The sequence below is a fragment of the Topomyia yanbarensis genome, chromosome 2, assembly GCF_030247195.1.
Source record: "Topomyia yanbarensis strain Yona2022 chromosome 2, ASM3024719v1, whole genome shotgun sequence".
NCBI classification, from domain to species: Eukaryota; Metazoa; Arthropoda; class Insecta; order Diptera; family Culicidae; genus Topomyia; species Topomyia yanbarensis.
This window is the reverse complement of record NC_080671.1, coordinates 166967239-166981623: the sequence shown is the minus strand read 5'-3', so window position 1 is coordinate 166981623 and position 14385 is coordinate 166967239. Positions and strand designations below refer to the sequence as shown.

The window sequence follows — 14385 nt, the reverse complement described above, 5'->3', positions numbered from 1 at the left end:
CTGTGACGCGGCTATCTACTACGCAACTAGATGGGGAAAATTCAAGGATTCTGAGCTCGAAAAATTAAGGTATGTACAGACTTCATGCTAATTATACAAAGTGTCTTGGTCCGTGTGCCGTCTCGACGGAACGAAAACTATCCACGCAACCAAAGCTTTGGTTACGGAGTACACATTAAAATCACATAAAGTTTGTAGCGAACTTTCAAGCTGCTTAAAGCTTTAATGGAACTTGGAACCTGCCTAAACCGCTATTAGATATGGCATTGTTCGCAAAATTACTTAAAACGAGAGGGCCCAGAAGTTTCTCTTATACGTACTTTTGATTGATTAGGTAAGGTATTGTTAGAATTGCTTCGATAAAACAACCAGCGCGTTATGGCTAATGGAATTTTGATGCATGACTAACATAGTTATAGACCTTAAGAAACATATCTCTTTTGAACAAATAAAAATTATCAAACCTGAAATTTTGTAGATTTTTTTTAATTATTGCATTATTAAATGGTCCAGCATTATCATGCACAAGGTAAACGAAGATTTACGTATAGCTCGAAGAGCGCGGATACAGGGGGAGGATCCTGGAGGTCCGGACCCCACCCGAAAATTTTCAACTCGTTGAGAAATTTTAAATTGGATTAAATTGTATATTAGCTCCAAACCTTTTCAAACCAACCAAATTTGACGACCAATACTGATTTTTATTAACTGCGGTTTTTATGTATTACGTATTATACAATGTTCATTTTAAAATTGAAATTTCGAGCCCCTCCCAAAATTTTTTTTCTGGATCTGCCCCTGAGCTCGAAAGTAGAAAGACAAATATCAACGAATTCAAAAGCACACTACCAAACGAAGCAAAGGGTAATGAAACGTTATTTCTACGAAAGAATAAATTAATACTTTGTCGATCGATAATTCATTTTTTTGTGTAGAATTATCTATGAAAATGATTTAAAAATCCCATCGATTGACCTCCTTTCGAAAATTTAGCGCTAGGAGTGCGAATTTCCTTTTCCAGAAAAATAAAACGCAAGATCATATTTCACAGATAAATAGAATCCTGCATCGGAAATACTTTTTTAAATAACTGTGCGATCCTAGCATAGTTGCATTGATACGACATTGGGGTTAGGCAAGTATGCAGTACTGTTTCCATAACTAAAAGCTAATAACTTTCCATACAGTTGCTAATTCCACTCCTCAATGTTGCCTAACGCGTCTACTGTAGAGTATGAAAATGGAAATAGGTTCTAGCCAGTGTCAGATTTGGCAATGACTTCCACCAACTCGAAGCGAAGACACCGTCCACTAGCTATGCGGTAGATGCATACTACACACCAGATGGAAGCATTCATTGAGCAATTTCCATTTGGCATAAACGTTTCCAACCATCAAACTCACCCAGCATGCAGATAGGAGAGACTTGGTTAGATTTTCATTAACACTAGCACAAAGTTTGTAGTCAATGTAGCATTCATGAATTGGAATATAATGTGTTAAAGTTTTTAGCATATTCATGATTTTTGTTTTATGAGTTGATTTGCAATCGGTTTTTTATCCAAGTCCATCTTGGGAAGTCTCCATACCTTTCTGTTCGTAATTACACATATATGATCTTTCGTTTGAGGTGGTAGATAATGTAGATATATGACAATGGTACTTCCTGAATAGAAATGTACAGTAAAAAACCATAATTTTTACTGTGACAGTACAATCATTTATACAATAAAGGTTAATGTTTCGCTACAATACAAAAACAATAAGCTTCAACGTTCCCATGGTAAATTTTAATGAAAAATAGACTTTTATATGTATCTTGACATTTAAAAAGTCGACTTTTTCCATACATTTTTTGCTCAGAAACAGTAACATTTAATATGAATTTACTGTATCATTTTTTAGTAAAATTTATTGTTATAGGATGTTTTATTGTAAATCTAATCTACTGCGAGAACTCTACGTCAAACAATGTTGAAACAGTAATAACCTTAATATCTATTGTTTTATGATTCTTTATAGGGTAAACACTATTGTAGATTTCTATCCCGGCGGTATAATGTGAACAGAACCACACCCAATATTTCAGAACTTCGAAGTCGTCGCACACTCAAGAACCTCATTGAGTAAAATCTCTTCAATTTTTGCATTTAATGTATGTATGTTCATCACTACCTCATTATTTCTATTGATATAATAGAACTATAAACATGGTAATTACAGAATAGATTTAGTCTTACAAATTCAAATAAAAAAAACTTTATTTAAGGTAAATTCATCTAGTGTTAAGATTTTTCATTTCAATCTTTTAAAATGTCATAATGGAATCAAAGGGTTCATTTTAACACCTAATTCTGCCAATTACGGATCGCTCGCTTGGTCAACTCTCGCCAGCTCCCCCTATCCAAGGCAGCTGTCAGTTCGTTTACCCATACTGGCAGTGACCACGGCATCGCATCCTCTCGGTACCAGCTTGTATCGCGATTACTGCATCAGGCAAGCTGAAATCTAACCCGAAAGTGAATATCAAGGAAATAAATACTGACGAACAGGTTTGCCGTTTATGCATTAGCTATCCGATCAGGCACCTAGAATGCAGTTAATTAAATAAAATGTTGAACCTTGAGAAAGCCAGTGCATCGCATTCTAACAGCTGTGAGAACAGTTATTTGAATTATGTTTCCTCATCGGTCACAGAATCAGCTAGCACATTGAACTTGACTAGATAATGTAATAGAAATCCTTTTAATCAGTTTTATGGTGTAATTATGCCTTTTTGCCTTTCTCAGGTATAGCAATGGCTCTGAAAATCGACTTATTAACCGAGACCCATATATCATTCGATTCAGTTCATCGAGTACGGCAAATGTCTGTATGTATTTATGTGTGTGTATGTGCGTCTGTGTGCGTATGTGACCAAAAATCTCTCACTTTTCTCAGAGATTGCTGAACCGATTTTCACAAACTTAGTGTTCAAATGAAAGATCAACGTTCCCATCAGCTGGCTATTGGATTTCTAGTGAATCCGACTTCCGGTTCCAGAATTACAGGGTGATGAGTACGATCACACAGCAAATCTGATTTTAACGAATTCTGCTATGAATGTTAACCCTAGAACGATGCACTAGGGTACAAATTTACCCCATTCCATCTTTGGAGCCGTGTGAAAACGAGAATTGGACAACCTAAAAAAAATCAAAATATTTCAAGTTAGTGGCTATGGTGAATATTTGAGTGTTGAATTGAATGGTGTAATTATTTTTTTATATACGAGGACTCGTTCTGGAGTTGTGAGCTTCAATAGTGAAAAAAGTAAAATTAATGCTCGAAAACATTTTTTTACGATCACGATCACATTATAACGAAACTGTCAACTTTGGATGTTTAGTATCCTTGAAGAATATTACAATGTAAAGCAGCACCGAATCTAATAAAATAATGTCGACGGTTGATTCTCCTACAAGTAACTGAAAAAAATTACTCTTCAAACAAATTTAGTTTGAGATTTAATGTCTTCGGCAAAGTTATTAAAAATGCTATTTCAAACAACTTTATTGAACGAAGCGGGCATAGTATGATTGGTCAGTCGATTGCCTTGTACGCAGCTCACCTAGGTTAGGTAAGCTAGGGTTTAAAAATTTTCTAACCTGAAAAAAGATCCGAAAGACCCTAAGGTTAAAATATCTATAAACACAATGAAAAAAAAACTTTGTTAACTAACTAATTTTGTTGAAGACATGAGTACCCCGCTTATTCATAATATCGAAATATATTAGACTATATGTGAAAGGAAAAACTTAATCTGATATTATTGTAATTGATAAATTTCATCTGAAGCCTACAACAAAAAAATTATTTTTTTTTCTTTTTTCCTTTTTTATTAACGACTTAGAGTGAGTCGGTTCCGACAGCATAAGTCATTAAAGTGACTTTACGCTTGTCCGGACATACTGCAGACTCAGGTGATTCGCATTTAATGCCAAAAGATCCTGACTCCTGCGTTGCAGAAGACAAAGAGTTAAGTAGCCGGGAAACTCTAAGCTTGCTCATTGACCCTACTCCACGTTTTTCTAAACTTTCTTACTTCAAATCCTTGCTCTTCCTTGAGTACTATGGCTCTTAATATTTGAAAAATATTTCACTTTCCAGTCCCTTGCTAATTAAATGTCGTCTCAATATAAAACATTTATTGAAAAGAACTGGCTTTAAGAAAAGTTCTTCAATATCGTTCTATATCTCGATATACTGCATTCGTGAAGCTTTTCATATTTTCAACAAAGTTGTTAAAAATGGTATTATCAACAACTTTGCTGAAGACACTATGGACCCTATTCTCACAGTCACGTCACCTAGTGACTAGAGGGAAATTTTCTTCTAATCACTAGATGACGACGTAACTGTGAGAATAGGACCCTAAGTCTCTTACTATTGTTGATGGGCTAATTCTCCATAATTACTAATGAAGAAAAATGTGTTAATAAATGGATTCTCCTACCAAGAAGCGTTATATGCAAAACATGATCAGAATTTATCTAAAAAGATTAATGACATTTCATGGAACTGATGTTTAACCGACGGTAGCCTAACACACTGATGCACATATCCTTTTCAAGTACAAAACCAAATAATAATTTTTAATAGTTCGGTTACGATAATTCTCTGTCAACATGTGCCAAGCTAGCGTAACCAAATGACTTATAATTATGAATCCTGCTTGTACCTAAATAGATAGGTACATAAGTGTATTGGGCCTTTTGCCACTATCGGTAAAACATAACTGCAATAAAATTTCATTTTTTTTAATCGGATCATTTGGCATTAAAAATTTCATACAAAAATTGTAGACATGAGGGCACTTGAAACTTGCATCGCCACCTAGTGGTGAAAATTTTAAACCATTGTAATTCTCCATATATTTCGTTGATTTTATCCCATGCAAAATTCAAACCCTAAGAAATGAGTTGATCGTTGACTAATTTCAGAGACGGTAGACCGTTCTTTCAAAAAGTGTGACATATCTAACGGAATTGCCGTTGAGTTTCAGCATTATCACCCAAATTGACTATTTCTCAGTTGATCCACGAGAACGTAAGCCCTGAAAATCACAATTTTTCATTTCCCATTTCATACATTCATTTATCGTAAATACATTGTTTGCGACGCTTTCAGAACTTTATATGGCGCATATTTTTGCTGAAACAAGAAAGTTATTACCGTGGAACGGGGTATATTTGATCAACGGACTAAATTTGATCAAATCTCGCGTTCAGGAATCAGAATATATTGGCTCAAATGGCACGTTCATTCTCGGTGAGCTACGGTTTGTTCGGAATTTTCTCTCAAAGTAAATTTTGACAGCATGCTTATTGGCCGTTTACAAAAAAAAACACGCGATAAATGAGACTTTTTTCAGTAACGTACGATAAGATGATCCCCTCTAAGAAAATCATCGAAACAAAAAACACACCATATTCTAAACATGTTCAGCATCTATTGGCAACGATTATTTCATCATTTAATATTCCTTTTATGATAACAAATTCAGTTTGAAAATTATACAACTCTCATGCATCGTTTTAATCTGTTCAAACAATTCATAGAATTGCTACTTTGAACCAACAAACAATTCCTTGTATATTTATGAAGTCAACTTCAACTTCAACTCCGATAAAAGTTGATTCTATCCTTCTACGCAATTTTGTTTTCTTAGGAAACGACACAATATCGGGGCATGAAATTGCCTACGGATATGCAATTTACACAACATTTCGAGCGTTATCTCTCATTTCTACACACATATTTTGCCGATCAAAGTTGTTCCGAAAACCAAAATGAAAACTACAACGATGTAATTTTTTATAGTAAAATAAAATAAAATAACTAACAATTTGAACATTTTCAATCTATGGGTATTAGTACATGTTTTAAAAAAGCAAACAGTAACCTCTACATTAATTGAAGATAGTTATTCGAAAAACTTTTGAAAAAGTGATCAATGTGTCAATGTTTTACGGTAAAGACAATAATAATAACGAATCTCGTAAAGAATGTTAGATTTTGATACACACAAAATTCTAGTTTTGGAGCTCGGTATTTTTTTTACGGTTTTGAACTGTATTGTTTAATTTCTACTGAATGAATTGTAAAATTATTTTAATTGTGCTATAGATTTCCATATATCATACTCAATTCATTTCGGTAACTTCCGCACAGCTGAACAGTCAGTAAAATTTTTCAACCGATAGTTCAGCAAAGTGGCTTTAAGTTACTGATTTTCAGCGATATATTTTCCGAGTTTCAGCAAACAAACGTCAATTTTACTGAGATCTCGGAAAAAGCTTTGTTAGCTGAGTGCTCGGCTCTGCAAAACACGGTAAAAGTTGCGAAAAAAACTAAGATTCGGTAGAACTAAATCAAGTGTAGTTTATTTATACTAATAATAAGCAGATTTCACCGGACTAACCGGCGATTCTTGATTGAAAGCTGGAATTTATTGAAACCAAAAATCCAGCAATTTTTTCTTAAAAATCGACTTGAATAATAGTTAATAATTAACTAGTATTCAAAATCATTCCGTTACAGCATGCGTAGTACTTTTGCGCCTACATGTATACGCCGATCAGTAACGGTTAATAACGTGTGTACACTCTTTTGATTACTCAAAAATTGTTACAGGGTGGTTGAGTAATTTTCAGGCGGTAATTTTTTGCTTTTTGGTTCCACCGGTTTGATGGCAAGATATCCAGCTGCGTTTGGTATTGTACCGTTTTGACGTTTGAATTGGGAGGAAAACAAATACTTTCCACGGCGAATTGGGAGGAAACCAAACCGCTTCTCCCCTTAAGTCCAGAAGGGGATTGCGGTAGTATAAAAATGCGAGATCTCAGAGTGTGCGTATTTTAACCGTCAGATATCTCAATGATGATGACCAAAGTTTGACAGCAGTCAACAACATAGATTGCAGTAAAACCGCAAGTAAATAGACTCCGTCCAAAGTCCTTATATAGGAAGATCCTAGCATGCGTTAAAACGAAAACTGCCTCTGTGCTCGTATGTGTGACAGTTTCTATGGATGAAATACCACGTTTTACGAGGGTCTGCCCCAAAGGGAAAAAGAGCGTGTCCGGATAATAATAAGAAGAGTGGCAGATTTGACAAACGCAAAACAGATTCAAGATAATCTGTATAAGGTGTATGAATATGTGTTCAATAATATTTTTGGTGACAAACGCTTTGAGAGGTTGAAAGCACTAGTTTCTACATTCAAAACATTGTTTTAATTAATTTCGTTTTTATTAACCTCTTTTTGGGAAGTGAATCTGTATTTACACAATGTCGATCTTGCCAATCGTAAAACCGAAACTCTCGCTTTACGTATGCCTATACCTGATCTGGTACCATCTTGGGCTTTCACGTCATTTGCAGTTTGACAAGACCAAAATTTGACAAGACCATAATTTGATGTTGAAACGGTCTATCCCTGAGAATGATCATAGGAAGGGCAATCCCTCGCGTTTTATAGGCTGTCTCTGTTCACTACTACCACTAACAGTTTTGACGCATGCTAGGACCTTGTTTAGAGGGACTTTGCACTCCGTCATATATTTGAAAAACTGAAAATATAAATAAAAATCCTTAATGTCCGACGAATTTCTTTAGACTGACGAAATGTCGGTAGATAACACTGCTGTATGCCAGTGATCTAAGTCTGATTGGCTTTTTTATTCCAACAATAAGGAACTGAAGCACACAGTTGCTTCTTGTTTCCGAGACATGGTTGAACAGCATGACAAACACATATGGCAGAGTAGTAAGATAAATGTTTTTGGAAATTGTCGTGGCAATATTTTCATAGAAACTACCATATATGAGTAATTTTATTGAGAATATAATGCGTAACAATTTCACTGTTTGAATATATGGTCGACACCTACAAGAACTACACAGATAGGACCATTCATAAATTATATCACACCATGAAGTAAAAAGTTGTAAAATATCTTGAGAAAAAAATCGTGACGTTAAGGTTGCACAGAGAATGCTCAAAATTCGCAAACGAAAAAAGCAGTTTTTTTCCACACCGTATATCAGATCTTCATAAAAATCAATCAGCAGTACTGTAACAACATTCTACACACGCTGATTGATTTTTATGAAGATCTAACATACGGTGTGGAAAAAAAACTGCTCTTTTCGTTTGCGAATTTTGCGCATTCTCTGTGCAACCTTAAAAGAGAATAAAGAAATTCGCGACAGTTAGTGAAACGAGGGATTGGGAGGTGGGGAAAATTTTTGCGTGACCTAATTAATGAATGGTCCCTAATATCTGAAAATGTTATTTATTTGTTCAAATCATTGCATCATTGCTTTAAATGGTTATAACACTGTGAACTGGAATATATATAGAAACTTATTCTACATTACGAGGGTATAGCTGTGATTCGATCGAATTCAATTTCATTGCTGTTATTTGTGAGATTAAAGATCACTTTCGTTCCAAAAAGCCATCCGCCCTCATGCACAATAAGGTATTCATGTATAACACGTTCTTATTGAATAAATTGCATTACCGGAATAATCTGATGGGTCAAATATATTGTAGTCTCATGTGATATAGAATATGAAACGTCTTCAAACGATCCTGGATCAACCATCAAACCATTCTGCGGCATTTTCCGTCATCTTTCAGTGCGTTCAATCAAAACTAATTAATTCAGCCGTCGCTGGTTCGGGAGCAGTTGGAGCTGCGACTGCTGGAGCAGGTACCGGTGCTGCAACAGGTCCCCCCGGAGGAGGAATAGGTGCTGGTCCAACAGTTGCCTGTGGTTGATGTTGTTGTTGATGTGGCTGCTGCTGCGGAACCGGTGCTTGTTGTGCATCTGGGACTACTTGCTGGGGTGGCATTTGAGCTCCCGGGGGCAAAGTACCTTGATTCAAAGGCAGTGCTTGTTGTGGCGGAGGACCCATCATTGGCGCGCCCTGTCCGGGCATAATATTCATACCAGGCGGTGGAATCATTGATCCAGGTGGACCTTGTTGCTGTGGTACAGGTCCAGGGGGACCAACCGGTTGCTGTTGTGTCGAGTTAGGTACATTCTCGGCTCCTGGAGGACCTTGAGACATACCAGGGCCCATATATTGTCCGCCAATAGCACCCGGTTGTCCGTGTTGTGGCGAAAATAATTGTTGTCCCATTTGGGGTGGCATTCCTGGGGGTCCATAGTGTGGAAGAGCTCCTCCTCCAGGCATTTGCTGATAGCCATAGCCCGGATAACCTCCAACACTCACATGCGCTGGTGATCCTCGAGGTTGCCCAGGTGTCGAAGGACCCATAAACGGAAAAGCAGTTCCCATCCGATATTGAGCTTTTTGTTGCTCCTGGCGCATTTGCATCTCTCGTTCCTGTTCTCGAATACGCTGCAGAGCTAACTGATGTTGATATTGCAAATATTCTTGCTTTTTCTTTCGCATGATTTCCAACTTCTGTGCCATCTGCATCTGCTTCTGTCTTTCCTGTTCCTCAGCAATTCGTCGCAGCTTTTCTTGGTGTTCCTGTCGAAGCACATCTAGCGCTGCCCGAGAATCTTTGATCTGAGTCAACTTATCCTGCAGATGTTCATACCACATGCGTTTGTCGTCCATATCTTTAATGTGAGTTAGCAAACGCGAGTGCAGCGAAGTCAAATTCATGAATAAAGTTTGCACTGAACTATCTGTCGAAATGCTGCGGCCTCGGCTTGAGTTAGATTTCATTCGGTTAACGAAAATCTCCACCTGTGTTTTCATCATGTGAGCGAATTCATTTATTTCAGCATCATCGCCCCCAACCTTGGTCAGCAGCAAATTGTTTATGATTGGCATCGGACTCGGCATGGGACTCGGAGCTGATGGTGAAGCTGGTGAATCAGCTGCCTGACGTTGTTCCCAGTAGTTCCTGTTCAAATATCTTGCCAATTCCGGATCCGTGGGAATTTCTTCGACCGGACTAGGACTACGCTGGATCTTTATCGGCTCCGGGCTGGGTGACTTGTGGAAAGTTCTTCTTGTCTGCGAAGTCTTCTTTGTCTCCGCTTCCGATTGACTCAAAGCCAAGGCAAGTTGCAACTCTTCTTCCTCACGTAACTCTTCCTCAGTTTTACGAGCAGGAGCTTGCGCCTGTTGTGCCAGAGAACTACTTAAATATTCAGCCGGCAAATCTTCTTCCTCAGTTGGTTTTTTAGTCAACGTTGGCACTGGGCGCTGCAAATTAGTATGACATCCATCACACACACGGACCTCTTTTTCGATACCGAACTTGGGTAGGGTGCTGGTCTTTGATGAACACTGCTGACAAAACACCTGACCACAGTGGCGACAGTGATGCTTTCGCTGGGTAAACGTAAACTGCACTCGACAACGATGACAAACGTCTCCATCAGCCCAATCCGGTGCATTCTCCGACGTGAACATTGCATCCGCTTCCTTTAGCTCAGGAAACTTATGACCCTCGCTCTTTAAGATGTTCATAGTATCCTGGAACGAAACGACAATTCGTTAATAATTGCTTTTTCAATTTAATCATTTCAATAGCACCCCCATAATGATAAGATTGCAAAGTAAAACAAACGTCTGAAAAAATGATTCATTGGCAAATCAAATTATAACTGAAGGCTAATCGCGAACATATTGTGTCACGCCTTCAAGTGTCCACTCAATACTAAAACATTCCGCCAGACGACAGAGTCGAAATCACCGTTGCAAGCAGAACAGTTGATAATTAAATTATCATCTAGCAGTGCGACCAGGTTCGATGAGAATCAATGTTGGACGGAATTTAATAAAAAAAACGGAACTTTTTAGAACAAATAATACTCAACGGAACTAGATTGTAGCAAGTCGTTTTCATAATGTCGAAAATGCGATAAAGTTCGTGTCGACTATTTGCGATTTTCTAATAGACTGCAACCCACGATTCGTGATGTTCTGAAAATCAATAAGATCAATATTCAGATTTCGCAAGAGTTAGGGTTTTGAACAATAAACATTTGTAGTAAGCTTATTCAAATATAGTCCAAAATCCGTCCTCTTCCGTCAATAACACGATCACTTCTACGTTTATTCCTTCAATATCAACATAATGAGTTAGTCAAAATCACAGTCTTTCGATATGTGCTAAAACATTATCCGAAAGTAAACCAGAGAGGCAAGGAAAGTTTAAAGTTGTTCATTAATGTTTAAATACAGCTTTCAAACAATTCATAGTTATAAGAAATTTTAACAAAGAAGTCGGAACTTTCAAGCTAACGTATTGTACTACATCAAATAAAGACTATAGAAAGGCTCCTATTTGCACACAAGACCAGGATTGTTTCACTTAGCCTCATATTTTATCAATTTTGCAACTCAGACCTGCGCTTATTAAAAACTATTCGCTTGAAGCGAATTGGGATATTTTATGGAAAATAAAATTCTTACCCGAATCGACCGGTACTTATACGTCGACCGAAAAGCAAAAGCCCAGGCCTGGATCAGCTCCAACATCTTATTGCGAACCTCTTCGTGCTGGGTATTGTTCACAAGATTTTGAAACATCTCACAGTTAGCCTTGTTGGAGATCTCATCGTGAATCGGCGAGCCGCAGTTTTTCACGACACTCTCCAGCACCAGCAGGGCGTAGTGCGCAGTATGTGGATTGGCCGAGAACAATTTCTTCTTCAACTGCTGCACAGCATATTTAGGCCTGGCGAACGAAAGATATTGCAAACGAAATGAATCATCTGAACTATTCGATGAAAGCAAGGGTATCTTACGTGGCGTCGCCCTGACGAATAGCATCACAAATCACCATTATCGACTGCCAATCCGGTTCCAGGATCAAGTTGCTAGTCGCACTTTCTGGAAATTTATTGAATATTTGAAATTGGCTATACGCAAAAATACGACGTAATGAGAAAAGCAAAACAAAAATGATCAGGACTACATACCCAGGCTTTTATCGAAATTTGACGAGCGAAACATATTGATTTCACTAGCAATAGTTAGCGATTGTTCGCGAAAAACTATTTCAAATACAAAATTGACCAATAACTGCAGAAATACTACAAAATTCGCTAAATATTCTAGCTTTTTAACTCGAATGACGTGCACAAAGATTTTCAACTCAGCTGATAATGTGTGAAGTTGACGTTTCGGTACTCTAACTGTACGAGTGATTGTGTGAGTGAACAGTGAAGGACGAAAACTCTTATATCAAGAGTACTTATTCAAAAGGTCCTAAGTGACATTGAGCTCGAACTGAGAAAAACGAGGCTGAAGATTCATGGACCTAAAACAAATCCTTATTAGAGAACAAATATGTGTTTTGATGGAACAATTATGCCAATATAGTCTAAGGACTATGCTCTTTGGGTACATAATTCTAAAAACATGAAATGTTTAGTGCTAATGTGGTTTTTAAGCGATTTAGAATGCGTCCTTTTGAGATTATAGGACCTTTCACATATAGGTCTTTTTTTCGGGTCTAAGAATCATACGACACTGCACATAAGGCTTTTTTCAGCAATAGTAGCTCTTACGACGAATATTGAATTTCTTCAAAGTTTTAGACAAAATGAGCACCGGAATACGAATGTTCTTCATTACTATGGTAAATAGTTGCACTGGATTTAACAGAAGCTTTGCAGAAAAAAATTGCAGAAAACTTTAGTTTATATTAGCAAATCATTGGCTGGAAGTGGTTGAAACCAACGAATGGTATGTTACTTTAGAATAACCAAGCTTTCGAATTATCATTTAATTTATTAAACTTTTTAAATTCAACTTCAAAAATAAGTCGCATGAACAAAAGAAAATAATTTCTTTTATTTTGATGCTTACGACGTTTTTACAAGGTACCTATGTCCCAGTGAGCAAATTTTCTGGCAGAGACCGCTCTGCTAAATTTCTGTAAGTGTTGGTTTGACAGCCCTGTCAGATTTCTGAGCGTATCCTGTCGGGTTAGTTGAGCTAGGGCGAACTCGGTTTCGCTCGCGTTTTCTGGCAAATTTTGACAGGAACCGAGCTAAACCCTGGCATAACTCGGACATAAACTGTGCAAAGATCCTAGCAATTCCAACCTGGTAGAATTTAGCACGAATCGAGCAAAACATCTAACAAAGATGTGGCAGGAAGCGTGCAGAGATCTTGGCCGTACATTTCTGGCGCAATTCTGGATAAAAGTGAGCAGCATCGGTTGGTTTAACCGCTTCTGTCAGAAACGGTTGTTGCATTTGAGCGAATTCGTTGCCAGAATCCTCGCACAAATCGCGCAAAATGCTCACAGAAACTCTGCCAGCATCAATTTCGCTTTGCTCAACTTTTGCTAACTTTCTGCTTGCCACGCTGACCGGGGTGCAGTGGGAAAAACATAGAATGAAATGAATCTTGCGTCGTTTTTGCATGGCGCCTATAGAGTTCTATGCAAATCATATCACACACACACTAATTGGGGGTTTGTTTTCCTCCAGCTGTCATATATAAAACTGTCAGCCAATTTGAACATTTGAAATAGCTCGCCTAAAGTATTTATAATGGTTTTTTTATAAATACTCTGACACTGTAAAACTTATTCCGGACATGCACAATACCGGTTGATCAGGTTCCATGATGAAAATAATCCGACCGAAAAGCTATTTTCGATTTGTTTTCCTCCACCTACGACAGGTGGAGGAAAACAAATCGTTTAACCCACTAATACAGTTACAGATTGTCAAGTACTCTATGAGCAGTTGCAGAGGTTTTGAAATGTTGCACGCATAGGTCCTTTCAATCTAAAAGGTCTCAAGTGCAAAATTTCAAAATATGATCATGAAAACTTTGCGACTTTTTATATAATGCTTGTTATTTTGATGAATCCTGGTTTTCGGTATTCGTTAGCTATGTTGTAATCACATGCTGCGCTGCAAATAGCTCAGTTTGTTTACATTTGTCACTAAGGACCATTTGAATCAGCACTCTTGATATGAAATATTTCACATACGAATAGGGTGGTCAGAGTTTACCTTCTCGACAAACATATGATTAGAGCGTATAGCCAACTGATAAAATTCTCTTCGAAGGGAAATTTTATAGTGTACAACAGATGCTTTGGATAAGATGAAGCGATGCCAAATTCACTACAAAGTACAGTGGTTTTCTCGCCAAAAATGTGCGAAAGATTCTTTACGCGAAAACGGCAAAGCGTACAGCAATGATGTGTTCTGGGACGTTTTATGATGATCCAAGACCTTTATTTTGATGATATAGGGTAAAAGAGGTATTTTGGCCCACTTCAGGACATAGTTTTAAAATTTTGTGAATAAGACATATAACGACTACGCAAAACCTGCATTTGATACGACTTTTGCGTAACCCTAACTGTGCTTAAGA

The 14385-nt window shown here is 37.5% G+C and overlaps 1 protein-coding gene across 2 annotated transcripts; it reads right to left on the bottom strand.

Annotated features, from left to right (window-relative positions):
* Nucleotides 1-7866: 7866 nt before the first annotated feature.
* LOC131682034 (hepatocyte growth factor-regulated tyrosine kinase substrate) lies at nucleotides 7867-12156 on the bottom strand. Of its 2 annotated transcripts, XM_058963200.1 has the most exons (4): nucleotides 11964-12156; nucleotides 11790-11874; nucleotides 11455-11719; nucleotides 7867-10512 (listed from the first exon to the last, which is right to left on the bottom strand). In XM_058963200.1, the coding sequence occupies exons 1-4, from the start codon at nucleotides 11995-11997 to the stop codon at nucleotides 8695-8697; spliced, it is 2202 nt and encodes a 733-aa protein (XP_058819183.1). In that variant the 5' UTR covers nucleotides 11998-12156; the 3' UTR covers nucleotides 7867-8694. The 2 variants fall into 2 exon arrangements, with proteins under 2 accessions (XP_058819183.1, XP_058819184.1); XM_058963201.1 differs by lacking the exons at nucleotides 11455-11719; nucleotides 11790-11874; nucleotides 11964-12156 and adding an exon at nucleotides 10573-10714.
* Nucleotides 12157-14385: the final 2229 nt, after the last annotated feature.

Bases quoted from the DNA above. Each gene is read 5' to 3' on its own strand.
- LOC131682034 (XM_058963200.1), bottom strand. From the start codon at position 11,997: ATGTTTCGCTCGTCAAATTTCGATAAAAGCCTGG. The intron at 11,875-11,963 runs GTATGTAGTCCT...ATAAATTTCCAG, and splicing joins AAATTTCGATAAAAGCCTGG to AAAGTGCGACTAGCAACTTG. The intron at 10,513-11,454 runs GTAAGAATTTTA...GTTTCGTTCCAG, and splicing joins ATAAGTACCGGTCGATTCGG to GATACTATGAACATCTTAAA.